Source organism: Globicephala melas, chromosome 5 (genome assembly GCF_963455315.2).
Source record: "Globicephala melas chromosome 5, mGloMel1.2, whole genome shotgun sequence".
In the NCBI taxonomy this organism is placed as follows: domain Eukaryota; kingdom Metazoa; phylum Chordata; class Mammalia; order Artiodactyla; family Delphinidae; genus Globicephala; species Globicephala melas.
In genome coordinates, this window is record NC_083318.1 from 29,839,390 (window position 1) to 29,865,628 (window position 26,239).

The following is a 26,239-nucleotide window of genomic DNA, read 5'->3' on the forward strand; positions in this document are numbered from 1 at the left end:
AAATAAGATACAGATTGTGTTTCTCCTTCTCTCCCATGATTTAAATAAGAGGAACTAAACTTGCTACCCAAAACCTGAAGGAAGTACCATACAGGCTGACAATGAGATCTGGAAAATTAAAGAGTCATGAAGTTTCAAAGAACTGAGGACATTCTATAACTAAGTCCACCCAGAACCACACACTTAGGGACTCTCCAGAGACAGGGGGGATCTTAGAGCTCATGTAATCCAAACGCCTTGGAGTCCTGATGAAGAAACAAGGGTTCAGTGACTTGCTGAAAATTAGCCAACTGGTTAGAAGAGTAAAGCCAGAATTCACATTTCTTATTGTATTTCTGTACTCAAGTTCCACCAAAAAATAAGTATACGCTGAATGCCTACAACAAGCAGAGACAGATGGTCACTTGTTAAGTCAAAAGCATAGCCACAGGAAAGCTGTTCTCTGAAATGCACATGAAGTAGAGGCTGGGGAGTGGGAGAAGTGGTGTGGGAAGGATCCCAAATGATGCCTTTGCCCCTTGACAACCTCTCCCTAACAGCCTTTTCCCTATGTGCCCACAGGTTTCAATTCCCCACGGACCTGCCATATAGTCCAGCCTCTTCCACAACATATACCACAAATGATACCAACAACACACACACACACACACACACACACACACACACACACACACACGGAACCAGTCAGATTATCTCTGACGGGATTCTGAAAATGGAAATTCCAGCAATTTCAAGAGAGCCTGTCCCAAGTCTGCCCTCTAGTGTTCTAAGATCAATTACTGAAGTGGATGATCTATGAAGCATTTTGAACTTCGCAGTTACTATGCTTTTTGGAAAATATACAGGGCTGCCAGATAAAATACAGGATACCCAGTAAAATTTGAATTTAAAATTGAACTTTCAGTATTAGCATGAATTTAACTAGGTGTCCTGTATTTTTATTGGCTAAATCTGGCAACTGTTTTGCTGCTGAAGTTTAAGGACTTAATATGTGTGTGAGAAAAGAAATTTTAACAAAATTAGGAGCATAATCCTGGGTTTTTAAGGCATCCATCTGAAAGGGATCGCCGAAAAATGGGGAAAGACTTTCCACAAACACATAAAAAGCTAAGTTATAGCAAGCAAGTACATGCTAGAAAAAAGATCCCATAAATGTCTCGTGCATTACATTATGGCACTAGTTTAGCTTATCTGATTACTTTAATTTAGGACACAGTTCCCCCACCCTCACTGCCCACCCAGGACCTCCCACTTCTTGTGGTGTTAGGTAACATTAACACCAGCTGGAAGCTATAATAGATTCCAGTCTCTCTGAACTCAGTGAAGAATGAGAAAAAAAAATGAACTGGGATTAACGTAAAGCTTTATTGCTTTACATTTCTTGCTTCATGTATTTAATTTCTTGCTTCATGTACTGTGGTCACATTACCCAAGGCTGGGGGTAAGAGGACATCCCAGCCTCCTCATCTGCAGGCCTGGTACTGCTCGCATCTCTGCTCGACTCTTCATAAGGATTCTTCGGATTTTTCGATAGCAGCTTCTGAGTCCTGCCATAGAGCCAAAATATCAGCCAATCTCAAAACAAAATAAAACAGTAGCCTACTCAGTGACGGTCAAGGACAACTACTTTTGCTACTGAAATTTTGGTACTTAAAATGCATGGGACAGAAGAAGTATTAAGGAAACTAGGAGCCTAACTTTGGGTTTTAAGGTATCCTTACCTGCATTACTTTCCAGATGATGCTTCACTCTTTCCAAGGTACCGTGACGAGGGGTAGGAGGGCATGGGGTGGGCGGGAAGCCATGCATTCATTCATTCATTTATTCATGGACATATCGATTGAGTACTAACTATATCCTAGGCCCTGTCCTAGTACCGGAGACATAGGAATGGAAAAAAACACAACAAAATCTCTACCTAAATGGACTTAGAATTTGTGAGGAGGGGGTGCCTACGGAAATAGTACCACAGCAATTGTGTGACACACACTATATTAGCTTCATTTTACAAGTGAAGCCAGTGGGATTGGAAGATAGTAGTGATGAACCCAAGGCACACAGCTACCAAGGGCAGCCCAGGAGCTGGGTCACAGTGCTGTGCCAACTACATATTGGCACCTGCCGTCTACCTCTACAAGGATTATATCACAAGCTGCAGCAGCTGCTGACCTTCAACACCCACTGAAAGGAGTTCAGTGCGGAGATCAGGAATGAGGCGCCCTGTGCTCTGCGAAAAACTGGCAGAACAGGTCTTCAGATAATTAGATATTCTCAGGAAAAGATTTTATGAGCCCAATTCTTGCATCTCCTTGTATCTAGCAAAGCACTAAAATCCTTCACGTTGACGTCTCCCCCTCATGAGCAGCAGTAACCTTCACGAGACTAGCGGCAACCTTCTGCAAAAAATATGTGCTTGATTGCCTGTACTCCTCCTTCACCAAAGTCACATATATACTGACCTCGCCCCCTACCTCTTTGGAGCAGTTTCTCAGAGCTATCTGAAATGCCGTCTTCCGGGCTATAGTCCTCATTTTGCCCCAAATAAACTTAACTCATAACTCTCACGTTGTGCTTTTTTTTTTTTTCAGTCGACGGATGCAAAGCCTAGGCTCCTTCCAGGTCTATGCAAGGCATGGTGTCATGCCCTGGGGGAGGGGGTGAAAGGGAGGGAGATCTAACATGAAAGTGGGATCCCTGTCCTCAAAGCATAGCCTTGAGAGGGAGAGAGACAGGTACATCACATACTGAGCAGCCATTTAAGGGAAACCAATGAAGGAAAGGTGGTGGGGAGACCACCAGCCAGCCTCAAGATTCCAAAATAGTGCTGCTGTCTCGGGGCAGATGGCATCTTAATTCGCTCTAGGAATGTAACCCTCAGTCAAACAGGCCTGTCTGACCATCGGAGGAAGGGCAATAAGGAAGGTAGGGGCTGCTGTGGAAGCCCCATCCCAGGAGCTGTGAATTCCATGAGACAGATGGAACCCCATCAGGAAATAGTGTGGGTTATTATTTTTAATCAAAAGCATCAAGGAAAAAAATTGAAGCGGTTAATATAAACAGTTCCAAAGTTGCAAGTTATAGTTTGTGACATAATACTTCCTGTTGATTTTTTTACAAAGCGGTTCTTCCAAGAAATAGTTTTATTTTTTTTATTTTTATTTTTTAAAGTCTTTCTTACTGAATTTGTTACAATATTGCTTCTGTTTTATGTTTTGGTGTTTTGGCCGCAAGGCATGTGGGATCTTAGCTCCCTGACCAGGGATCAAACCCACATCCCCTGCGTTGGAAGGCAAAGTCTTAACCACTGGACCGCCAGGGAAGTCCCCAACAAGTTTTATGAAGTAATAATAGTACAATACTTTTAAAATTATTTAGTTCCACAAACAATCTTTTCAGAGATACACAGGACAAATAGTGTCGGACAGTCAATCTAGACAAAACAGGTCAGATTGACACGAAGGGAGGAATAACTGATTTTAACTCTTTACAGAAAATTGCTAAACACACCTAACTGATAAACCCAATGCTAGGTCTGTATTTATTGGTGTATATGAGTGACGTGGCAATATTTAAACTGGCAGTTTTAATTTGAACTTAGCAGCATATTACTTACTATGTCATAGTCCATAGAATAAGAAAAAATACCTAGTAATTACAGTACACTTGGACTTGTTTCTTCCTTCCATTTTTTTCTACATTATTTGCCAATCATCTACTTTCCTTTTGGCATTCTGTCCAATGGGATGAAACGCTGATTATTCAATATTCTTCCTACAAATATCCAAGATATTGATTGAACACCAGGCTAAAAAGTACGATGGTTACTGATGAACCACTGAATTAAAATTTCAAGTTTTTGCCTGAGAATCCTGTGTCTCAAGATAGAAAAGGATTTGGAATGTGTGACTCCTTGGGGAAGATTACGGTTCATGGAAAATCATAGCAATAACAAAAAGCATTTATTAAGTCATATATGCCAGACAAACTACAACAGTGCATAAAATGCTTTTCTGTATTGAGGATAGTGGAGGATGCTGGCTTACTTTTTAAGAAAGTGGAAAATGAGCAAACAATGTGATGCCCATTTCTTCACCCTAATGTAGTGGGTTTTTTTTTTTTAAATAAATGTGTAAATATCATCGTTCCACAGTTCTGAACTTTTAACTTGAAATGACTAAAAACATAAACTCCAAGGACCCGAAACTTCCTTCCAAGTTGGGGAAGATAACTGAGTTTCTTGAACAGAAGTTAATACTTTGTGGGAAATCAACTCAATGGACGGCACCCATGAAAATTATAGTTATACAGGCCGGGGATGGCGTGAGAGGAAGCACATGCTGCTAACAGAAAAAAAATGGAATATAAAAACGTGTGAGGGGGGCTTCCCTGGTGGCGCACTGGTTGAGCGTCTGCCTGCCGATGCGGGGGACGCGTGTTCGTGCCCCGGTCCGGGAGGATCCCACATGCCGCGGAGCGGCTGGGCGCGTGAGCCATGGACGCTGAGCCTGCGCGTCCGGAGCCTGTGCTCCGCAACGGGAGAGGCCACAACAGTGAGAGGCCCGCGTACCGCAAACAAAACAAAACAAACAAACAAAAAACGTGTGAGGTTAAGTAACAACCCAGTAAACGACATAGGTTTATGGGCAAAGACTGGAATGGAACAATAAATCCACTGATGTTTTAGAGCAATGAAATCCTGGACCGTTTTTTGTTTTCTTTTACTGTTATTCCAGTTTTTAAATGAAATAAGTGTGTAGAAGCAGCTCATCTCAAGAAGCCCCTGGGAGGAGCTAGAAGGAGGTTGGAAGTTCCAATGGAAGCAAAGTCACCTGTATTTCTGAACCCCGCACAGCCCCAGGAGCAGTAGCAGAAGCAGCACCACCACGCAGGCAGCCACCGCGGTGACGCTCCGCTGCCGCCCCTGGCCGGCATGGCGCAGTTCCCACCACTTCAAGTCTCGGTGCTGACATCGCTCTCCGACGTAGCCAACGACACAGCTGTGACAACATACAAACAGAGGTCAGCAGTGAGCCAAGGCCGAAAACGCTTATATTTTTGCACTCAATATCCAGCCGTCTCTCAACCTCTGCATTTCAGCTTCAGCTCTTTGGACATATGGAAAATCCATCAGGGTCAGTTGAAAGCACTCTAATTTACAAGTTAATGCAACACAGACTTCCCCCATTGGTCTGTTGGCCCTGGGATTAATGGGGGATTATTTGCATACCGCCTCTATAAGGCACTGCAGAACATTGATTAAAGATCAATTTCTGTTAGGCTAAAATCCTGTGAAGCTTCCTCTAAGACCAACATAAAGCAACCCTGCCCTAAGTGCCAAGGGAGTTTTCGAACAAATGTTCAGCCAGACTGCAATGAGTATAGGTCAGAGGAAGGAAGAAGAATTCAAAGCAGAGTCTTTCACTTGAGACCAGGTTGTAAAAGAATGTTGAGTAGTCTCTGAACTGGAAGCATAGACTAGTCTGCAGAGGAAACCATTTTTCCTTCTTTTTTAAAATCACAGACTCAAAAGGACTCGGTGGTGACACACAAGCATTCGCCTACTTCTTCAAGGGAGAAGAACTAAGTGGAGGAAAAGAGGCATTCACCAACATCCTGCTGTTTCATTAGTGAAATTGTTACTGGAATTACCAGCGGGCAACGCAGCCTGCGAACCTTTAGATGAAAGTAAACGAAACAATGCTGCCATCTACTGGGAGTACATGCTTCCAGAAACTCTCAGGATCTTGGGTAGAATTATATTCTATTATTCTTCGCAAGAGCATAAACTTTAAAAATATTCTGTTAGAAATTTTGTGTTGCTCACTTGTTAGGAATTTATTCACCCTGGCTCTGGATCCACTCTCTGTATGTATATCCATGTCCCCACTTTGTTCCAAAAGGAGGTAAAGGAATGAATACACAGAGGACTGATACCAGTCCCCATGGGGGGAAGAGGCAGCAAGGGAAAAGCATTAGATGAAGCATGCATCATGGCTGAAGGCCCAGAAGGTCTCAAGTCTAGTCCTAGTTCTACCTGAGTTGGTTATAGGAGCTTTGGCGAGTCACTTTCAAAGACAGGAGGGAAAGTAACTAGTGATTGTTATGCACCTTATGTTTCCGATATTGTACTAGGCACTTTTATTCATTTTATTTTTGATGGTATATTCCCATTTTATAGATGAGGAAAGTGAGATTCAAAGGAGTTAAGTAATTTTTCACACGGCTCGTGAATGGCAGGTTTGATTCAAATGGTTCTCTGATTTCAAAGTCTGTGTTCTTTCTACTACATTGGGCCACTTCCAAAAAGAGTTTTAAGTTCCAGGCACCTCTGAAAAACTACTCTTCTAGAAGTGATCCTACCAGAGAATGCAGGATCTGAGTGTAGGAAGTATAAAGGACCATCAGGTTATTCCCGGCTTTCCTGTATGCTGTTTTAATTCTAGCTGTCCTTGGTTATAGACGTTTACTATCAACGCCTAGCAGCCACTTTTTTTTTTTGCGGTACGTGGGCCTCTCACTGTTGTGGCCTCTCCCGTTGCGGAGCACAGGCTACGGACGCACAGGCTCAATGGCCATGGCTCACAGACCCAGCCACTCCGCGGCATGTGGGATCTTCCCGGACCGGGGCACGAACCCGCATCCCCTGCATCGGCAGGCAGACTCTCAACCACTGCACCACCAGGGAAGCCCCTAGCAGCCACTTTTAAACTGTTGGGTATTAATAGGCCACACCTCCAATCCTCTCATAGATCTTAGGGTCTCAAGGAATATGCCACGCACGTGACAAGAGAACTGGGAGTCAAGGAGGCTGCAATATCAAAGCCTCTCAGCCTTATAAGGTCCAGAGCAATCAGCCAGCATTTCACAAGGGCAGGCCACACTCCACTAGTTCTTCAGGTTTTGTTTTGGTTTTTTTTTACATCTTTATTGGAGTATAATTGCTTTACAATGGTGTGTTAGTTTCTGCTTTATAACAAAGTGAATCAGTTATACATACACATATGTTCCCATATCTCTTCCCTCTTGCGTCTCCCTCCCTCCCACCCTCCCCTATCCCACCCCTCTAGGTGGTCACAAAGCACCGAGCTGATCTCCCTGTGCTATGCAGCTGCTTCCCACTAGCTATCTATTTTACATTTGGTAGTGTATATATGTCCATGCCACTCCCTCACTTTGTCCCAGCTTACCCTTCCCCCTCCCCTTGTCCTCAAGTCCATTCTCTACATCTGCGTCTTTATTCCTGTCGTGCCTCTAGGTTCTTCAGAACCTTTTTTTTTTTTTTAGATGCCACATATATACGTCAGCATATGGTATTTGTTTTTCTCTTTCTGACTTACTTCACTCTGTATGACAGACTTGAGGTCCATCCACTTCACTACAAATAACTCAATTTCGTTTCTTTGTATGGCTAATATTCCATTGTATATATGTGCCACATCTTTATCCATTCATCTGTCGATGGACACTTAGGTTGCTTCCATGTCCTGCCTATTGTAAATTGTGCTGCAATAAACATTGTGGTACATGACTTTTTTGAATTATGGTTTTCTCAGGGTATATGCCCAGTAGTGGGATGGCTGGGTCATATGGTAGTTCTATTTTTAGTTTCTTAAGGAACCTCCACACTGTTCTGCATAGTGGCTGTATCAATTTACATTCCCACCAACAGTGCAAGAGTGTTCCCTTTTTTCCACATCCTCTTCAGCATTTATTGTTTGTAGATTTTTTGATGATGGCCATTCTGACCAGTGTGAGGTGATACCTCACTGTAGTTTTATTTGCATTTCTCTAATGATTAGTGATGTTGAGCATCCTTTCATGTGTTTGTTGGCAATCTGTATATCTTCTTTGGAGAAATGTCTGTTTAGGTCTTCTGCCCATTCACAACCCTTTTTTCATGAAACATTTCACAGCACTGTTGTTGGGAGAACTTGGGCTGAAGAAGACCTGCCCCATAGGGTGTGGGTTGGTTCAAAGACAAACCAGAATGAATGAGGACCTCTTCTGTGCTCAGGAGGTTTGGGGTCCTCTGAGAATCCCCAGAGTGGGGAATCTGTGAGGAGGACCTTGGGTGTGGAGACTTCCAGTTCCCACATCCTCTGCATCCCCGGGGCAGCCAGCGGGTCTTGCATCTGAGGGGAGCTTTCGTTGCCTCCAAACAAGGAAGGAAGTGCATTCCTTTATTAACGTGCTCACAACGTTAAGAACACTCTGTGTGGAATGATGCCTGTGAAGTGTTTCTAATAAAAGCTGGACTGGGAAGCACTCCTTAGAGATGTGTTATTATGGAATTAAAAAACTACAAGGTGAGGTCATTGGGGCGGGGAAGGAGGGAAGGGTTGGACATCTGATTAAACCACACTTTTATTAAATATAGAATTCAAAAACAAAGTAATGATCCAGATTAATGGGAACTCTGGTGATATTTTAAATGCTGCTTTTGATTAAAGGTCCTTAAATTTAAGTGTTAGATCTCGCTTAATTGTCATTTTGGAGCAACTCGTGTTTGAAACATTATTAGGGGAATATGATATATTCATCAGGATTTAATGACAGAAAGGAAAGCAGTGTGCTAAAGAGTTCACAAATCATTTAATGAATTGCTGCTATGAGGGCCAAATGAAATTAATGTGCTGACTGCAATAGGCAGCACATTATAGGCAGCACAAATAGGCAGCACAAATAGGCAACCCTGCAGTACCCTTCTTATTATTATAATGTCCTCTTTTTTTTTTAACAGCTTTATTGGAGTATAATTGCTTTGCAATGGTGTGTTAGTTTCTGCTTTATAACAAAGTGAATCAGTTATACATATACATATGTTCCCATATCTCTTACCTCTTGCGTCTCCCTCCCACCCTCCCTATCCCACCCCTCTAGGTGGTCACAAAGCACCGAGCTGATCTCCCTGTGCTATGCAGCTGCTTCCCACTAGCTATCTACTTTACATTTGGTAGTGTATATATGTCCATGCCACCCTCTCACTTCATCCCAGCTTCCCCTTCCCCTTCCCCATGTCCTCAAGTCCATTCTCTACATCTGAGTCTTTATTCCTGTCCTGCCCCAGGTTCATCAGAACCTTTTTTTTTTTTAGATTCCATATGTATGTGTTAGCATATGGTATTTGTTTTTCTCTTTCTGACTTACTTCACTTTGTATGACAGACTCTAGGTCTATAATGTCTTTAATAACCCAAAGTTAAAGTATCAGAGAGAAACACAAACCATTGCTAGGACACTTGTTTTCGTAATTCCATTATCTGTAACAACAAGAAGCCAGGAACAGGTAAAAACAATTTGATTCTTATTATCAAAATCAAGGATGATTATCATTAAGTACTAAATTTATCTTAGGTTAGAAAATCACAGCATGAAATATGACTATGAAAGCAGATTTCTATTAGAACTGAGTCATTTTTGCTAATATTCATGAGCATTTTTCACTGTTTGTGTCAGGCTGATGTGATTTATAATGCAAGGCCATTTACTTTGTCACAGAATATAACTTATTCTTCTTATAATTTAGACTATGTTCCCGCTGATTATTAGCGATAAAATAATCAAAGCCTCTAAGCTCATAGCATCTATTCATGAGGATCGAAGTATTTCATCATTCCTTCACTAGGCACAGAGAAAATTATCAATGAGTCAGGAGTCCAGCCATAGGAGACCTATTCATTTTTCAGTATCTATCAATTCCCTCCGATTGCCTTCAAATTATGAAAGTAATTAAAAGTAAGATTTGATACAAAACTAGATCTTCTGGGTGTGGTTTGTACTAAAAACTGAGGGGCATGGTTTCTGAGTGAGTGCAGTGGGAACACCTCATAGTTCCAGGGCTTCCTTGAACCCTCTCTTCAGGTTGACACTTAGCCCACTGAAACCATCACAGGGACAAAAGCAGAGCAAAGGCAGCCATGGCTGCATCCAGCAGTTGTTACCAAACAACAAAAATGTAAATGCCGGGCTTCCCTGGTGGCGCAGTGGTTGAGAGTCCGCCTGCCGATGCAGGGGACACGGGTTCGTGCCCCGGTCCGGGAAGATCCCACATGCCGCGGAGCACCTGGGCCCGTGAGCCATGGCCACTGAGCCTGCGCGTTCGGAGCCTGTGCTCCGCGACGGGAGAGGCCTGCGTAAAATATGTTAGTTTTGAGCATTGAAGGCAAGAAGTCCAGTGTGAACATATATAACACTTTTTAAAATTCAGAAACATAGCATTGATGCGCTCCATCTATTTGGCAGAAAATAAATCAAAGTTTTAAGAAATTCTCTCAGTTTAATCCCCAGCCTATACCAGTAGTAACATCAAGTTATTTAAATAAGAGGGAAAATAACCAGTTCCTTACATTTAATATTTACCACTAGCACCGGGTTAGGGGCAGGGGGTGGTGAAATATGCAGGAAAGGTGTAATACACACACAGAATTTATATATGTAAATAAAGGGTTACATATATAAATTATCTATTTTTCCCTATGGAAACGCCTAATTATAGAAAAATCGCAGTATAAGTTTTCTGAATCTGCTAAAAGTTATGGGCTGCGATATCATATCTCTGTGCCATCAGAAAAATAGCTTGACTTACTTGCAGGCGTAGCTGTCGACCGCTTCAAGATACATACACACGCCGCCATGGAGGCAGTACCCATCGTGGGACGGGGGACATTCGGGGTAAATATTTCTCCCAGGAGAGCGGCCATCCTCCCTGGGATGAGAGGGTGGAGTTGAGTCTAGAAGAAGCAAAGGCATTTCTTTTACTTTCTGAAGTGATTGGGGTCTTTCAGATATCGATATCAGGAAGTAGTTTCCGTGAACAATTTGTGAGATAGACCAATAGTTGTGATAGAGAACAACGGTTTCACTTTCTTAACCAGACCTCGTGTCCTTCACCATGGAGCCAGCCATTCTTTCCTTAGGTGCAGCATTATTTGACATAAAGCATGTTGGAAGCTGTAAGAGAATGGTCAATCCCAAGACCATATGAATTCCGAGTGCAGATCTCATTATAAAAGCACATCCATCATCCAAAAACAGCAGTTAGCTTAAGAGCGTCTCACTGAACAACAGTATCTCTTGATGACTTATAAACCACCTACCGCTACACAGTCCACTACCACTAGTTTCCTGGGAGTCTCAAAAATTTCTCCCACACGAGACTTTCTTCTAAAAACTATTTAAGTTGTAGGGGAGCCCTCAAAGACAAGATTAGCAACTTTGACAGAAAGGAAATGTTACCATAACAGAGGGGATGCCAAAGTGGGGAAGTCCGTTTTATTGAATGGTTTGCTGCTCTTGAAAAGGAAAACATTAGGGTGTGTAGCTGACTACATAAATATTAGGAGTCTTTCAGTACCTTTAAGAACAGCAAATTATTTGAGAAAATAATATGCTAAAAAAACAGAGACCCGAGCAAGTGCAGAACCTTCCTTTCTCAGGATGTTTTCTGCTTGCAGAGCTGAGACAGGTAAATAGCTAGCGATGACTTAGCTGACCCTGGCTTCTAGGGTCTATGAAGCCAGCTCCCCTTCTGGGTGCTGATGGTAAGAAGATACTGCTGTTATGGGGGAGGGTTCAGGAAGAAGGAAGCGACAATTATTAACATTTTTGAAGTTCTGATTCAGATCAAGAAATACTGACTTAAAAAAAAATTAAATGCAATTTTATTAAGAATTTCAAATGACATATGTCAAATTTCTAGAATGGAATAGGACCATTTTGAAACTGGAGAGATGGCATAGATGAACACTGATATCCCTTGTAACTCCAACTTTATTTAAAAAAAACAATTCCTCTGCAAACCATATTCCCCCTTATATAACGAGACGAAATAGTATCTACCTCTTCACTTTGGCAACAGCTATTTCCTAAAGGAATGGGAAAAAAAAAATAGTGATTCTGCTACTTCTTTAAGTTCATTAAAAATGGGATTCTATCTTTAGATTAAAATTTTTAAGTTCAGAAAAAGCTTATTTTAAAATCCTTGAAAGTGATTCAAAATGCTAAGAGTCCGGACATCCTCCCCAACCTGTCTAGCCCTGCAGAGCTTTCCCAGCAGCCCCCAAAATCAACACTACAAATCAGGACATTAGCTGCATAGTTAAAGAGAACCACCTGTGTTCCCACCTTTATTGAATTGTGAATAATAAAAAAGGATTTATTCCAGATGCTATTAAATTAAGAAAACTTGGGCCATTTCACATTCTCAACCACAGCATCAATCTAATCAGGAAAGTAAACTCACCAGCCTGATTGAACTGAATGATTTCTAGAAGCTCTAATGGAAATACACTTGGGTACTGATTTTTTCAGAATCGAGTCCCTCCCCTTGGATCTGGACCACCCACCAACCTACCAGGGCAAATCCGTCCAGGTTCAGATGAGTTGCCAGCACATGTGCAGGTGTAGTTTCCCTCCGTATTAGTACAGGCGGCATTTTCCCCACAGGTGTGCACACCCAGTTGGCACTCATCAATATCTGTCAGGAAAGGGGAGTAGGAAAGAGAAAAGTAGGGTGCAGAGGAGACAGAGGGTGGTATAATTGGAAACCCCAATATTCTGGAAAGGGAGCATCTTCAACTTCTGTCATGCCACATGTTCTCAGAGCTCTATACATTTTTAGATTCAAAAATTCTATTATAAATGTTGGAGAGAGAGATGGACTGGGCCCCTTGGCTCCTTGCCCATGCAGGTAAACTCCTGACATGAGGCTGGAAGTTTTCCTACTGCTTGGAAAGAAAGGAAATTTCCCAGCACATGTAGCTCAGTGGGAAAGTTGGAGATGGTAAACTATCTCTAGGTAAACATTTAGTAGTTCAGATCATATCAAATTCAACATTTTTGCCTTTTTTACATAAATATGAACAAAGTCATCACTTTTTTCCCAACTACCCATCTTTTATTTTCTCAGTTACCACCACCCTAACCTTGAGGTCCTTCTTCTCTTCAATTTTCCATTGCTGTAAGAGGAGCAGCCTTACAACATTCCCTGCATCCCATCTCTCCTCCACTTCTCTCCTAAACACCAGTGCCACATTAATCTTCCCGAACCACGTCTCCCGTCACTGCACCACTCGACTCAGATGCTGCCAGTAGTTGTCTGTTTCCTAGAGCTGTGCTGCCTCATATGGTAGCCATCGCCATATGTAGGTACTGAGCACCTGAACTGCAGCTAGTCCACACTGAAATGTACTGTAAGTGTAAAACACACGCCAGATTTTGTGGACGTAGTACCAACTATGAAAGCACATAAAATATATCAGTAATTTTTATATTATAGATAGCTAATGAGAACCAACTGTATAGCACAGGGAACTCTACTCAGTGCTCTGTGGTGACCTAAATAGGAAGGAAATCCAAAAAAGAGGGGATATATGTATACGTATAGCTGACTCACTTTGCTGTACAGCAGAAACTAACACAACACTGTAAAGCAACTATACTCCAATTTTAAAATAATGATGATACTTTTTTATATTGATTATACATTAAGCTGTTAATATTTGGGATATATATTGAATTAAATAAAATATTATTAATATTAAGTTCACCTGTTTCTTTTTGCTTTTTGTAATGTAGCTACAAAAAATTTAAAATTATATATGTGACTGACATTATATTTCTACTGGATGGTGCTGGTCTAGAGAAGTAAAACCCCAATGCCTGACTTTCAGATTCTAGTTTTCCACAAATATAACTCAACTTACCTGTTATGGACTGAATTGCATCTCCCCAAAATTCATATGTTGAAGCCCTAACCCCCAGAGTGACTATATTTGGAGACAGGACCTATAAGGAAGCAATCAAGCTTATATGAAGTCATAAGAGTGAGGCCCTAATCCAACGGGATTGATGTCCTTCTAAGAAGAGGAAGAGATACCAGAGGTATCTCTCTCTCCCTCTCTCACTCTCTCCACAAGCCACAGAGGAAAGGGCAGGTGAGTGTGGAGTAAGAAGGGGGGCGTCTGCAAGCCAGGAAGAGTCCTCACCAGGAACCAAATCTGCCAGCACCTTAATTTGGGACTCCTGGCCTCCAGAACTCTAAGAAAATAAATGTCTGTTGTTTAGGCCACCCAGTCTACACAGTACTTTTGATGGTAGCCAGAGCAGATGGAGACATCACCTTGCCAGACCCAGTTTCTGTTCTCCTTCACACAAGTATAGACACACAGTCTATACTTAAGACTCTAGGCTTTTCTCTACCCCCCCCCCAAATAAGACCTGTGATATGTTCATGCCTGCAGTGTTCCCCACTCCTTCACATTTCTGCATAATAAAAATGTACTTATGCCCCCAGTTCCATCCAAAACGAAACTTCCTCCATGAAGTCTTTCCCAATACCTCAAACAGATATGTCTACCGGTTCTGAACTTCCACTTAGTTTTTACTTCTCTTATGATGCATACCTTTCTTCACCCCTTATCACAGTTGCATTTCTTTTAGATCATATTCTCCATGCCTTCCTCATCTCGGCATTCCTCACAGATCCCAGTACTGTGTCTTTGCACTAATAGGGGTCAATTAAATATTTGCCACATTGAATCGCTAACCTGAATAGCCCAAAGGGAGTCTTTTTTTTTTTTTAAACTGACATCCTACTGCAATCTCTATGAACCATCACCTTGAGAATGAGAGAGAAGCAAAAATGATGTACTGTTGGCCAAGAAACACAGCTACTCTTAAGAATAACAACAACAGTTTTATATAGCACTTATTGTGTGCCGGGCATGGTTCAAAGCACTGTATCTACTACATCTCTATATCTACTGTATATACATGGGGCTGGGGGGCAGTGCGGAGAACAAGAACAAGCTCAGGGCTTCCATGTGGCCCGAGACGCCACGCCAACCAGGCAGGCTGGGCCATGACACTCTGCTCCATGGATTGAGATGCGTGAGTAACAGAGTGAGAATCCAGAGTATAATGAGTTTAAACATCCAAGAAAGTATACCTTCCTTTTTCTTCAAAGTAAATTAAATATAAAGCCTGTTTGTCTAAATTATCTAGGAGCCTGCTTAATTAGAGCAGTGACATTTTCCCAATTGACAGCCAAATATGTGCTGAAAAGAGCCTTTACAGATGTCTGTGGACTCCACAAAACTAATCTGATAAACGTCTGATTTAAACCAACCAGGTCCAGAAAATTGGTAGTTACGACTGATATTTCATCTTTAACCTCAACATGTGCGAGAAAGCAATGCCATTTTAGTTTGTTATCAAGGCATCTGCCCCTCACAGCAAAAAGATTTTTATGTTTTCAGAAGGAAAGGAAAATACTGAAAGAGACATGTTAAAGCCCCATAAAACTTGAGATAACTATTTTACCGGGCCAAGATGGCTTCAGGCAGGTCTTCACTTGTACCGTGACATTGTGTTACACCTGGAATGGTACATGACATCCACTAGGTGAACTCCCAACCCAGCAAGCCACACCCAGACCTTGGCAGAGGATGGTGATTATGAAAGAGTCTTAATCATTCCTTGCTTGATTCTAAATGTCAACGGCTTGAACTTATCAAGAGCCAGCTGTGAGCCCTTTCACAGAACCACGCCTCCTTCCCTTTACACACAGCCGTGACCTCCAACAAACCCACATCAGCCCTGCAGTTCACCACGGTTCAATTGCCAAATTCAGTGACAAAGAAAATGCTGCCCAGTTCCCCCCATGATGGCTCGAGGTGTGGAGTTATCGATGAGGCACTGATGTCACTCAACCCCTGGAGAAAGAATTAGAAAGGCAGAGGGGAAAACAGCCTCTGCAGAGTGTAGAAGCTGACTAGTGCGGTCATGGCCAAAGGGCACGAAATTCACTATTTACCCCAAACTGAAATATGTCAGTTTGAACAGATCACACAACTCCTCTTTTAGTCTTAACATGTGTGTCAGCACAATTCTCTCCTGTCTTTTCTTGGCCCGCCACACCCAGTGTTTGGTGATTCTCCAAGGCCTGCCTTCACCCTTGGCCCTCTGCACACAGCTCTCTTACCGAGGCAGTGGATCCCATCTCCCTGGTAGCCTTCTGAGCACCGGCAGACATGGCCGCCTTCAGTATTGATGCACTTGGAGGAGGTGGGAGGGCAAACTGAGATACCCATCTGACATTCATCTATATCTGTGGGCAAAATGATGAGCTAGTGAAATACATAGGCAATCCTGGTATAAAGGAAAAGAGTAGGAAAGGATAGCATAATCTTACATACAATCATCCAGCCATTTACAGGTACTGCTTGCAAACGTGATGCAAACCCTCCATCTTGGACTTAAAGTTCATTTCTGAATCAATTTTTACAGATTTCTCAGTGTTTCATTAGTGTAAGTAAATCACTTTGTGCCAGAGTTTCAGACCATAAGAACATTTACAATAATGGCTATCAATGTAAAATAGTAACCCATCCAGCAAAACCTATTTAATAAACTAAAACTTACGACCTAAGCCTTTGGGTGGGGGGAAGCTGTGTTTTTATTGGAATTGGGGAGTTTATAAATTTGACTTGAACTCAAATTCATGCTTTTAAAGCTAATTATAAATTCTTCTCCTTGGGGCTTCCCTGGTGGCGCAGTGGTTAAGAATCCGCCTGCCAACGCAGGGGACACAGGTTTGAGCCCTGATTCGGGAAGATCCCACATGCCGTGGAGCAACTAAGCCCATGCGCCACAACTACTGAGCCTGTGCTCTATAGCCCACGAGCCACAACTACTGGGCCCGCGTGCCACAACTACTGAAGCCCACGTGCCTAGAGCCTGTGCTCCGCAGCAAGAGAAGCCACTGTGATGAGAAGCCCGTGCACCGCAATGAAGAGTAGCCCCCGCTCGCAAAGACTAGAGAGTCTGCGTGCATCAACAAAGACCCAACACAGCCAAAAATAAAGTAAATGAAATAAATATTTTTTAAAAATCAATTATATTAAAAATATTCTTCTCCTTAATGTCAATTGTCTATATCATGGAATTTTAATATAACTCAATGTAATATAACAATATGTTATGTTTCTTATTTTCTATTCATACACCCATTACCTTTTTAGCTAATATCAAATAATGTATTCAATCCTGAGGGAGATTTTGAATCAGTATGATCTGAGAGAATGTTTCTGATTCACTATTTTCCAGATATTGTGTGTATTTGGATTTTGCTCTTACCAGAACACTGTTTTCCATCTCCAGCAAATCCTTTCAAACACCGACACGTGACATTCTCTCCCTCTGAAACACACCAAGCCTGTGTACTGCATCCCAAGGCACTACAGTCATCATCATCTGCAAACAGCGAGAACCCCACAGGATTATTTCCAGACCTCAGAGAAGAAAATGGACTTCAATGTTTTGCATTCTACCAAAAATTCCAGTACTTCCTTTCTCAAGTTCTGGGGCAGGTTAACCTCCAAATAGAAACACTGTGCTGATCTGTAAGCTATATCTATATTAAAGGATCCACAAACCATATGTTTCTGTTTACATGCTCTCAACAAATCTTTAGTCTTAAAGAATTATGTGGTGTTCAAAGACCCCCGTGTGAACTTATTTATAATTTTTTAAAGCATTTGCAAATTTGAACTATACAATTTCTAGGACTAAATGGACTCAAACTTCAAAAATTGTATTGCTTTATTTGAGAATTCCCAACCGTTGTGACATACAAAAGGGGTCAATATATTCTTATCTCTCAAAGATACGCAACTAATATGTAGCAAGTAGATCTGTGTACCAACATGGCAAAGAGATTTAACCGTAAAAAGATTTATTGTCAATTTACTAAAATTATGTTTGATATATAATAGAATGTATATGTCAAAATGTATGTTTATTATCAAGATTTATGCTGTGACTTGCAAACCTCAAGGCACTTTTTTTTTTTCAAATTTATTATTTTTGGCTGTGTTGGGTCTTTGTTACTGTGTGCGGGCTTTCTCTAGTTGCGGCAAGCGGGGGCTACTCTTCGTTGCAGCGCGCAGGCTTCTCATTGCGGTGGCTTTTCTTGTTGCAGAGCATGGGCTCTAGGTGCGTGGGCTTCAGTAGTTGTGGCTCATGGCCTCTAGAGCACAGGCTCAGTAGTTGTGGCACACAGGCTTGGCTGCTCTGTGGCATGTGGGATCTTCCCGGACCAGGGCTCGAACCCGTGTCCCCTGCATTGGCAAGCGGATTCTTAACCACTGCGCCACCAGGGAAGCCCCACCTCAAAGCACTTTTACAGAGTCATGAACCATACAAACTAAATGCTGTAAAAGGATCATTTCATTTCGTACTCCAATGAAATGCAAATGCCCCAGAAGACTGAGTTGCCTTTTGAGCCATAAACGTGAGCAAGTTTTTTTTTTTCCTTTAGCTACTTAGGTATATAATCATTCTCCAAATGCCTCCTCTCTGTTGGAGTTGGGGGTACCTGACATACCACAGTAGGACATAAACTATCTTCTGTCTTTTCACTGGTAAATTTGCTCATCTGAGTATAGAAGAGGTCAAGAAACCCTCCAAAGTTGCCCATAAATTAAAGAAAGTTAAATGATCTAAATAGGAGTCAGGTGCCATGTGAATGCAGACATCAGCTCATGGCGTTTGATTTGCTTAGCTATTTGAGTGAGAAGATTGTTCTTGTGGGAACACGGGCCTTTCATGTTTGCTTGGTCACCTCCTGTCACTCATGACTCTTGGAGATGGATAAGTTCAGACTAAATCAATTATCCATTGGATTCAGCATTTATTTGGAAGACTAGCTCCCAAATCACAAGGCTGTTCAGAGTATATGGTGGACAGTATCAAATTACCCAAGACATTTTAAATCATTTGCGGAATTATCTTAAATTAACATATGATTCAGGATTTATTTGGTAACTTGCAAACCCCGAGGCAACTTTGCATACTGAAAAGCAATGGATGTGCAGTTGCAGGAGGGATGAGCCACAGCCAAAGCTCCTTCTGCCACAAACTAAGCTCCACAAGGAAGGCACTTATGCTTCACGCGCCTCTTCTCTAAAACGCAGATGACAGTTTCTGTCCAGTCGACTTCACATGGTTGTTGTACGCACTTGAAGAAGAAGTGATTTTTAAAAGAATCTTTTGAGAACTATAAAATATTTTATCTACATATCTAGATAAGAATGATAAAGAAGAAGAGTATTGTGACAGCCTGAATCAGAATTAGCCTTATCACGCTAGAAAAGACTCTGGGGTCTGTTTGTAAAATTAACAAAATTAATTCATTTTGAAGTACCTACTATGTGCCAGAGCCTTATGAGGGCTCAAAATACGGTGGTGGAGAACATAGACAAGGGCTCTGTTTTCTTACATGATTATTTATTGAAGTACAGATGTAATAAGCACAATCAAGAAAAAGTACTGGGTTCCAAGAGAGCTGAAACAACTCTCGCCTCACCTGGTCAGGAGACTAGGAAAGGCTTGCTGCGAAAGAGCATATTAAGCTGAGATCTGAAGGATACACAGGACTTGGGGAGGTGGGGTTAGAAAGAGCACTGTAGGCCGAGAAAACAACACCCGCATGTTATAGGCAAGGCCCCTGTAATGGAAGCAGGCCATAGAAAGCTGGGGATAGAAGGGCACAAATTGAGGCTGGTGAGGTGGGTACAGGCTAGTTTCTCCAGGGCTCAACAGGCTACGTTAAGAATTTTACATTTTATTCATGAATTTAGAAGAATTCGTGATTTTAGTGAATTTGACAATGAAACTTTTTAGGATTGAACCTCTTTGCCATGTTGTACACAGATCTGCTTGCTCCATGTGACTCTGTCTTTGGAGAATAAAAAGATATGGACCTAAAATCTAACATAAAGTTTTCAATTTTTTTTTAGTATAGATACTTGTTTGAAATGAAATTTCACAACAAAATATAAATAAGACCCCTTTGCCTAACACAGGTAGAACTAAAACTTTACAGGCTAAGACAAAATAGAACACAATCCAGGGAGGGAAAGACGAGGTGATCTTCACCAAGACATTTATTCCGCACGAGGCAGAGTACCGTCTCCAGGCATGAAGCCAAACACAGCCTGTTATATATGTATTCCAAATCTTTAGCCATTTTGTCACCCCCCCATGCCACCCACGTGGCCTAATTTACTGCCTGTCATTCACCTTGGTCTTTGAGTCCCCCAAACATTAGCCTTTCAAAATATCCTCTGTGAACCTCTAGGGATTCCTAGTGACTTTGAAAAGGTTCTCTATACTGCTAATATATATTATGTATATTGTTTCATTCTACCACATTGTCTCCACATCTGACTATGACCTTGGAGGCTGGGGCTATATTTAGCTAAGTATGGTATCACCAGCATTTAGCACGGTGTATGGCAAATAAATAGTCACCAAATGAATAATACTCCTAACATGACCATGTTTCCAGTCATTCTTTTCTTGATATGAATTAATTACTTGGTCATAATTTTCAAAATCTTTGGTCGGGTCACTAACTTCACATATCTTAGTTTTCAAATCTGTAAAATGATTGTGATAAGGGTCAAATTAGAGGATATACTTAAAGGACCTGGTAAACTCTAAAGTTCTGTAAAAATTATTATTACTAAAAATATTCACCTCTTTGTATTTTATCAAAAATCACACTGATAAAATCCTCTAAGAAGGGGTAAGAGGTCCCAGGGCCTCGAAAATTGTAGTTTGCTGACCACAAAAGCTGTGGTTAAGTGCATATAATGCCCTAATGTGGAGTTCTCAAATTTATTTTTAGCCACATAGTGTTAAAATTAAGTCTCACTCCGAAATATAAATAAATAAAATGCTTCAAAGCAGAGCTGCACTGATTGAAAGGCAGAGACTTAGCATGAAGAAGAGGTGGGGTTTGCAGAAGCTTTAGGGCTGAGCTAAGCCCAGTTTGAAAACCACTGGCTTCATGAGTGAACACAGACTCTAAAAGAATTAGGTTTCCTAAAGTCATTACATACTGAATAAATTATTTAGCATTTTGCTGATAAATGGGCAATATATTATAGAAGAAAAAAAAAATCTAACATTTGCTGTTTGTGGACTTTCTGGAGCAGCTGAAGCAACCAGCCTATATTTGCTTATCAGCTACCATCTGCTTTTCACACTGACAGAAGTAAAGCTAAATGGGCCAAACACCAAAAATACTAGGCATGGATGGGGATACACCCAAATCTGTCCTGGCCTATTTTTCACTTTTTTTTCCAAGTTAGATTTCTTCAAAAAAGATTCAGTCCAACAACCCTCAATGAGTAAAGTTCATGTCCAGTCTTATATGGGAGCCATCTTCCTCAGATAAACCATTCAGAAGAGAAGGACCGAAGCTTGAGTCCAAAGTTTGTCTTCGCTAGCTTTGTGTAGATTTAGTCAACATTAAGTTAGAGAGTTCATTCAGAATTTCTAATTAGTAGGATGGAAATTATTGGAACCAAAGCTGTATTGGAGAACTCATTATTCATACCTGACACCATGATTTCAGCCACTAGCATATGCTGAGATTCTGTAATATTATCTTCAAGCTCTCTACTGCTGGGTAAGATGTCCAACGGTATTACTCCATTACTCAGATCTGCTCCACTACCTATTGAAGGCCAACGGATACAATTAATTTACCTTTTGTGATTCAAGAAATGTTTGAGTTAATTTATATTTATGACTGTTTGTGTGAGTTCAGACTCTTTCTTAGAGTCGGAGGATTCAGAAAAACTGCCAGGGTCTCGGTGGCGTAGAAAACCTTCTCTGCTACACTACACCCTCTCAGCTTCACTCCATGCACTTATAATTGAGGGTGGGGAGAGCCAGTAGGGAAGAAAGACAGGACTCTTCTCGGTACTGGCAAAAACAGTCAAAGTAGAATACCAAAATCCTCGTGAACATAATCAGCTCATAATCACTGCTCGCCATTACTGAGGACAAATTAGTGAGATGATCTCCCCAACCTGCCTTTCCTATATACCCCTTCTCCTTTAAGCTGCTTATAACATTTATTTTAGCCTGATTTTGCCAGTATTTAGAAATGTGGAAGGGCATAAACAAGCTATAATTTAACATAGGCATGGGACCCATGCAACTCCCTAGAACATGGAAGAAATGGATCCCCTAAAACACTGTGTATCCTCTAAGTGTGGGCCATGGATCCCTGGGGTCTCACTGCATGGCAACTAGAAGGTCAAAACTATTTTCATAAAAGGCAAATAACTGTATTGTTATTTTCACTGTCAACATTGATAAGCGATGGGGCAAAAGCAGACAGGGGTGAAAGTGTGGTGCTTTAGCGTGAATCGTCATGATACTAGTAGCATGTTCTCTACTGTGGTCATGTTCTTCACAGCCACACACACACACACACACACACACACACACACACACACTCACACTCCAGTTTCACCTTTAAAAGCCCATGATGGAGCAGTAAAATTACTAATTTTTAAAAATCTTGACCATAGACTACCTGGCTCTTTAATCTTCTGCGTAATGAAATGGGAAGCAACACATAAAACACTGTGCACACACTGAAGCTGGAGGAAAGGCTCCTGTGAACTCTCAGAGATACGAGCTAAAACTAGGCTCTTTTTTTTTCATTGAACATGATTTTTACCTGAAAGAATGTTTGATAAACTATGTCATTAACATTTGGGGATTTGATATTTTCTCAACAATGAATGAAGTGATGCTGTCACTTCAAGGAAAATTAGTTCACGGTGCTTGTTGCCAGTAATAAAATTTAAGCTTTCAAGTGGAAAGTAGAATTCTGGAAAATTTTCCACAAAAAAATTTTAACAAAATCCAGACACTCAAAGACTTTGCTGATGAGTTTGATAATAATAATTAGTTAATGCTATTGTAGGTATATTAATGTGATATTTGGCAGACTTGTGTAACTCAGTCAATCAATATTTTTAAATGACCAAAACATGACGCAACAAAATCATGCATGGCGAAAGATCCACTCAAAGTACAAAACAGAACACTGGGTTTTAACACAGCAGAGGACAAAATGTTCATTGATATGGCTTCAGATTCAACATTGCAACTAACTCTAAGAAACTACCACCTGTCTAGTTCTGATATATATAATATCAAAAGAACATATACAAAAAAGTCCTCTGAAAAGGCTATTAAGCAATCTTCCCTTTTCCAGCTCCATGTGTGTCTGATTTTCTTCATAGGCTTCAAACAAAACAACACACCAACAGCTTTAACAGAGGGGCAGATGGGAGAATCTGGCTGCCTTCTATTAAGTCAGATATTAAAGATATACACGTAAAACAACACCATTCTTCTTACTACATAGTTTTGTTTGGAAAAATAGAGTTATTTCATTTATTTTCATAAAAACATGTTCCCATATAATGGAATATTACTGTAACTTTAATAGAGATACTAAAATTTTTAGTCTTAATTTCTAATACCATAAATCTTGATAAATATAACCCACATAAAGACTCGAGTTTTTCAATCATTTTTAAGAGTGTAAAAAGGCTCCGAAACCAAAAAGATTGAGAACTGTTATCCTAAGGCAACCATTGGTAGAAAGTTCAGAAAATCCAAACTATTCAATTCTGGTCCATGGATAAATTAATCCATTTATTTGCTGTCAATGTCACCTAACATATCATGCCTATTGGATAAATATGAATTTTTAAAAAACATCTAAAATAAAATTTAAGTTCTCTTTGGTATAAGGTATCAAGAGATGAATCCAAATACAACTTACCTGTTTGGATACACATTCAAGGGAAGTAAATCAGTACTACTGTTTACATGTCATATTAGATCTCTTCCCTCAAAGTCACGTTTAGCTTTTTGTTTTGTTTTGCTGTACGCGGGCCTCTCACTGCTGTGGCCTCTCCTGTTGCGGAGCACAGGCTCCGGACACGCAGGCTCAGCGGCCATGGCTCACGGGCCCAGCCGCTCCGCGGCATGTGGGATCCTCCCGGACCGGGGCACGAACCCGTGTGCCCTGCATCGGCAGGCGGACTCCCAACCACTGCGCCACCAGGGAAGCCCTACGTTTAGTTTTTAAAAACGTGGATCACAAGCCTTGTCGAGCTGGATTCCCTACACCTGTTTGGTATCCTAAACTTATTTATTACAAAGGACTTTGCTTTTCATATAAAGACAGTCATGTGGCAGGGGGTTTATATATGACTACCTCTAAAATCGAGGCCATAAAACTTCTAAACAAAATATCTTTGAACCTTCCCTGAATTGGTAAAATACTGGCATTTATTTCCAAGGATGGGCTACTCCACCAAAAATGGGGGCCTGGAGCACTGGAACTTAAGACTTGGAATATGATCTTTTGTTCATTAATTTTACAGCTAGAAGAAGTCAATTGAATTTAGTTTGTAATGAGGAGGCCAAACTCATTGGTGGGGTGGGGTGGAAGACAGCTTGGCATCGCTAAAAGCAAGGGAGCTTTTAAGAATACAAAATATTAAAAATTAGCACAAGCATAAAAATCAATGTAGGACAATATTCCTGAGCTAAAGTAAGACAATTTGGCCACATAGTTTATCATATTACCTGCCAATATCTGATGGCCATTTAGAGCCAGACACATTCTTCCATCTGGAGCTTTCACGAAACCTTCACGACACAAACACTGAGCAGTTCCAAACCTCTCTTCGCAAATATGTTCACAGCCTCCGTTTTGATGTAAGCAGGCATCTGCTCCTAGCAGAGAGGAGGTACATTCACAGATGGGCTTGGAGATGAAAAGGTGTAAAATCAGTGTACAGCTTTGGGAGAAAGAAACTATCTAAATGGAGCTGTTTATATCAAGAGCTATTTCAGAAGAGTTCCTATAAAGAGCCACTGGTTCTAAGATAAGCTCAGAATGTGATTACCTTAGGAGTATTGAGTTTAGCCAGTACCTTTGTTCAAGAAGCTACTTGGGAAGATAGGACTCCTATTTCCTGACTTATAATCTAGTCAGACTGACAAAGGGTGATTCAGAAAGAAGAGTTATTGTGCGAAACTAAGTGCCTTTTCCATCTGCTTACCTACTCCTGGCTGAAGCTCACTCACTTGCATTCTCAGGAGGTGGGGAAAAGCCCAGTGTAGGCAGAAGCTTCCACTGCGGGTTTCTAAATCGCTCCCCCCACCCATCCCTGCCCCTGCCCTTAGTGCCTTTAACCCAAAAGTCTCTGAAAAGAAGCAAATAAGTAAAAGCTACTCAGGAGAAGAAAAGTTGAGGTTGGAGGGATAAAGCCCAAACTTATTACCAGACTATCTCAGTTTACCAAATCTCAGGAGATCTTAACATCTACCCAAATTAGTGAGAAGTGCAACACACACCCCCTTCCCTGCCGTCAAACAATTAAAATAGTTGCAGATGCCAGTCAAAGAAAGACTGTGTCCAGTGTACCTGGTTTTGCCAATGGATGAACTACAACCAGTGATGAGGGCTTCAGCATGCTGCCTCGGAGACGTACCCTATTTTTGCCAGTCCTCTTGTTCACCCTTATTACCGATGGCATAGCCCAATCAGAGAACCACAAATGATCCTCAAACACAGCCACAGCAAATGGGTGACCTGGAAGCAGTTGAGATCCATTATAAACATCTTGTCTTTGCCATGAATATTTTTAAAAGGACAAGGCCTGAAACATATACCCAATTCCTACACTAAGTCAATTCTTTAATACAGCTGCTAAGCAATGTATGAGCCACTTCCTTGAGCCACCTACATCAAGGAGAGTCCACATGATGAGGGAACCTCTTCTTAGAATGGGAGCCTGGTGGTATGAAGTCCTAGCAAAGCCCATGGTCATCGAGCATTCAGAGAGTGGGAGAATGTGGGTGACTGACATAATACCACCAATAAGAAGAGGACCAGAGCTTCCCTGGTGGCTCAGTGGTTGAGAGTCCACCTGCCGATGCAGGAGACATGGGTTCGTGCCCCGGTCCGGGAGGGTCCCACGTGCCGCGGAGCGGCTGGGCCCAGTGAGCCATGGCTGTGGAGCCTGTGCTCCGCAATGGGAGAGGCCACAACAGTGAGAGGCCCGTGTACCGCAAAAAAAAAAAAAAAAAAAAGAAGGCGACCAGGGCAGGAATGTTTCCATGTTCAGTGATTCTATCACTATTCATAGACTAAACAACTTGACTGGGTAAGTTGGGTAAGTTATTTTACCCCTCTTTGTCTTAGGTTCCTTGTCTTTTGAATGGCAATGGTAATAAGTAGTAGACTAAATTTACAGGTTGCTGTAAATTGAGATTTTTACAACATTTTAAAAAATCTAAGGTAATTGAATAACAGCCTCCTCAAATTCCCATCTCCACCAATACAT

General features: G+C 41.4%; 1 protein-coding gene across 4 annotated transcripts in view; it reads right to left on the reverse strand.

Moving 5' to 3' along the window:
• EGF (epidermal growth factor) overlaps nucleotides 1–26,239 on the reverse strand; it is a 93,018-nt gene that overhangs the window by 4,411 nt on the left and 62,368 nt on the right. For 2 of the 4 annotated variants that reach the window (XM_030864327.2, XM_030864325.2), the window contains 9 exons: nucleotides 25,318–25,485; nucleotides 24,474–24,623; nucleotides 21,406–21,525; nucleotides 17,136–17,252; nucleotides 15,982–16,107; nucleotides 12,352–12,474; nucleotides 10,585–10,729; nucleotides 4,830–4,997; nucleotides 1,430–1,547 (listed from right to left, as the gene is read on the reverse strand). In XM_030864327.2, coding sequence (XP_030720187.2) covers nucleotides 1,430–1,547; nucleotides 4,830–4,997; nucleotides 10,585–10,729; nucleotides 12,352–12,474; nucleotides 15,982–16,107; nucleotides 17,136–17,252; nucleotides 21,406–21,525; nucleotides 24,474–24,623; nucleotides 25,318–25,485 — 1,235 coding nt within the window. The remainder of the gene's footprint in view (nucleotides 1–1,429; nucleotides 1,548–4,829; nucleotides 4,998–10,584; nucleotides 10,730–12,351; nucleotides 12,475–15,981; nucleotides 16,108–17,135; nucleotides 17,253–21,405; nucleotides 21,526–24,473; nucleotides 24,624–25,317; nucleotides 25,486–26,239) is intronic. The other 2 variants (XM_030864326.2, XM_030864328.2) reach the window with 2 other exon arrangements.